This window comes from Drosophila innubila, assembly GCF_004354385.1.
Source record: "Drosophila innubila isolate TH190305 chromosome 2L unlocalized genomic scaffold, UK_Dinn_1.0 4_B_2L, whole genome shotgun sequence".
In the NCBI taxonomy this organism is placed as follows: domain Eukaryota; kingdom Metazoa; phylum Arthropoda; class Insecta; order Diptera; family Drosophilidae; genus Drosophila; species Drosophila innubila.
The window spans coordinates 19,613,479-19,616,754 of NW_022995372.1; the positions used below are offsets into that span (position 1 = coordinate 19,613,479).

General features: G+C 41.5%; 1 protein-coding gene across 1 annotated transcript; it reads right to left on the reverse strand.

The window, feature by feature from the left end:
- Positions 1-1,540: 1,540 nt before the first annotated feature.
- On the reverse strand, positions 1,541-2,280 carry LOC117781069 (transmembrane emp24 domain-containing protein 5). Its single transcript, XM_034617788.1, has one exon. It carries the CDS (start codon positions 2,234-2,236, stop codon positions 1,544-1,546), a length of 693 nt encoding a protein of 230 aa, XP_034473679.1. The 5' UTR covers positions 2,237-2,280; the 3' UTR covers positions 1,541-1,543.
- Positions 2,281-3,276: the final 996 nt, after the last annotated feature.

A 3,276-nucleotide genomic window follows, 5' to 3' on the forward strand; every position in this document is an offset into this window, starting at 1 on the left:
CTGTAAAATCGGCCAGCAGGCGAAAATGCAATGCAAAATTCATTTTACTCGAACTAAAGTAATTTTTTGGTAGCCAATACGATGACAACTTGCCTGAAAAGCTCTCTTAACGTTGTTGTTGTTGTTTTAATGCAGCATTTTGTGGCCACGTTTTGCTCTTCAATTCGTAATTACAACGTCTTGTGCTATCTCTTTCAACCAACGTTTCTCAGTCTCTCTCTTACTCAGTTTACGTGTATGTCTGTATGTCTGTTAGTGTGTGTGTATGTGTGTGTGTGTGTGTGTATGTGTGGTGTGGTGTGGTGTGGAAAATCTTTACACAAATATCAATAACAATAAATTGTACATTTATTTTAAGGGCAGCAATATGGGCGGCTGCAAACAAAATAATAAATTCCTTTGGCCCAAGCGAAAAACAATTTGCCTTTATAGAAAATTTTTGGTAGAAAACACCAATTTGTCTTGCTTAATCTCAGTTCATTAATTTAAAGTGCTATTTGGAGCGAGTGAAGAACTTTTCGGAGAACTTCGAACAGACCTTGGCGTAGGCTCTCCACTTGACCAGTTTCAGCTAGAGCGGAGAGTCGTGTCGTGACACGATAACATGAGCCAATAAAGCCAAATTGATGAAAAATGTGGTAATCAGTAATTTAAAAATTAATTTATATATTTTTCTATACTGTAGAGTCACTTGGCTCGTGACACGCGCTCATCTCCAACAATGTACCTCAATCTTGGCATTGTCTGCATGTCAAAACATTTTTGGGCCTTGTGGTTATAGGGGAAGAGGAGGAAGGGGCAGGCAACGTTGCCTTGCTACAAATTTCATTCCATTTGGCTTAGCATTTGGCAATCATTTGCGGAGGAGCCAAGCATCTTTTGCCAGGATTAGGGTCAAGTGTAGTGCCAACTCTGACCACACACTTTGCCCTTCGTTTGCCGGACTCGTTTTTAATAATTCATGAGACATTTCTGTGGCTGACCTTCACAATTTTCGGCTTAATTTCTATTGTTTGCTACATGCTAACCACTGTCTCCCCTTTGAGAAGTGGAAACTGTCACAGCAAAGAGTCTCAATGTCTGAAGGGAAGTAATGTGGTCCAGTTTCTTGGAAGCGTAGGTGTTGCATTTGTCAGGGCTTGACACTGATTTCAAGTCGTGACACAAGCTGTGGGCATTCAATCAGAATCAGTGACTGATTAAAGAAAGTTACTGATTAATTAAGACTGTTATTCTAGTCTCATATTTAATGCAAAGTTCTAAATGACAAAAGGTTAATTTCACTTGACTTGTGTGACCATCAAACAAAAGTAAAATTCACAAAAAGTATCCCCAATCGAGTCTCAGTAAGTGTAGATGATTTATCAGCGTATTATTAAAAACTCATTTGATTTCTATTAGTGAACTATAAGGCTTATATCTGCATCCTTTCAGATTTGAAAACAGCTAATTTGAAAACAGATAATTGTTTCCCATTAGATTCCCATTTTATAATGACTTTATTTTATCGGCTTTATTAAAGAACAACAATTTGCAACACAACTTAAATTTTCTTCCAGAATTTGTAGATTCGCCCATCGGTATTGAAAATACTACGCAGCATAAAAACCTGAAGCATACCGACAATAATCATGGCTATGAACTGAGCACAGGACCAATTGTTAACCAAAGTGAAACTCGATTCGGCCAACTTGCGATCCTTGGCCTCGTTTGTGCGAATATAATCCTGGCTCTGACGCGATCGCATGATGTTCAACGAGATCTTGGTCAAATAGTCATCCAAGTGAGTGTAGGTGCGATCGAAATGATAATCGGTGGTCATGTCCTTGATGAGTAATTGACGCTCCAGTTCCTCATGATTGGCGGCAGCAATTTCCAGATTGAAGACAACAATCTTCTGATTGAAGGAGCTGATGGTGTTGTCAAAACACAATTTATAGATGCCTGTTTCATTGGCCACCAGCTTGTGCTTGACCTTGCCCTGCTTGTGATCCGTGACAAGGAGTCGACGCAGTGGATCCATCAAATTGAAATTGATATGTGGCTCCCCCTGGCCACCATGAATGACCTGATACTCCACGAAAATGAGCTCGGTGGCAGCCACAGCCTGATGGTAGCACTCCATGCGTCCAGCTTCAGCAAATATGGTTAAGCGGTGACGAGATACTTCCGCCTTGCCACCCATCCCCAGCAGCAGCAGCAGCAGCAGCGTGCAACATGCGACTTGGAGCATCATTTTATTTGTACAGAATTGAAAAGGGAAATCGTTTCAACGATTGTCAATTCGCACAGTTTTCCAATCCAAAGCAGCGCCTACTCTAAGCCCAGCGGCATTTAATAGCCGCACAGTGACTGTTGTCAGTAACTGGCTCATACATTCAATACCATAAAGTTGCAACCACCCAACCGCCAACGGTTCCACCATCATCCTGTCTGCCTGCAACACCAAACTAAAAGCAACTGCATCAAAAGGAATATGAATTGAGGTCGATGTGTAAATATTTGTCAACGGTAATGGAAATTTATGCTGCCGCGACTGCTGCCTCTGCTGCAGCTTCCTCAGCCGCAACTCGTGTCTCGTGACTCGTGAGAGGGCGTGGCAACTGGATGTAAGCTTTCATTTTTTAAAACTGTTGGCGCCGCTGCCTGCAGTTTAGTCACAAAAAAAAATATGGATACCCACAAAATGGGCAAGGCGATGACGCACAGTGGGTCACAACGCGACAAACAGTGTGCTTAGAAATTAGAGATACATTTCTAAAAAATGTCCAATTAATATAAATAGTAATAATATTTTCTATTTTTTATTTTTTCCTAACTAAATTTTCCATTTTCTTTGCACTTTAGCCCACTGTAAAACTGGCGAAAGAGGCAGCTGCAAAAGCCGCGTTTTCCCAAAGAAACACACACACACACACACTCTCGGGCACACACACATTTGTTTGAACACGTTTGCAGCGGTTTTCCTTCTCATTTTTTTTTTTTTGGTGTGTTGCTTGCGCATAAAAAATGCAACTGCCGCGTCGCACTACACTTTGGTTATTTGCTTTACAAAAAATGTTCTCATTCCCCCACTCTTACTTCCTGTGCCCCCCTTACAACGACAGATAGAGAAAAGGGCACAAACTTGCATCAACTTCACAGCCGTCGGCTAAAATACGCAGTCGATGCATGAAAGCTGCAAATAATAGCAACAGCAACAGCAACAACAACAACTACTACATGGGCAGAAAGGAACGAATGCTTGTCGGGGTGAAGAGGCATCTAGGTTAGCAG

What these genes read in the sequence shown, in the direction of transcription:
- LOC117781069 (XM_034617788.1), bottom strand. Translation starts at nt 2,236, where the DNA reads ATGATGCTCCAAGTCGCATGTTGCACGCTGCTGCTGCTGCTGCTGCTG.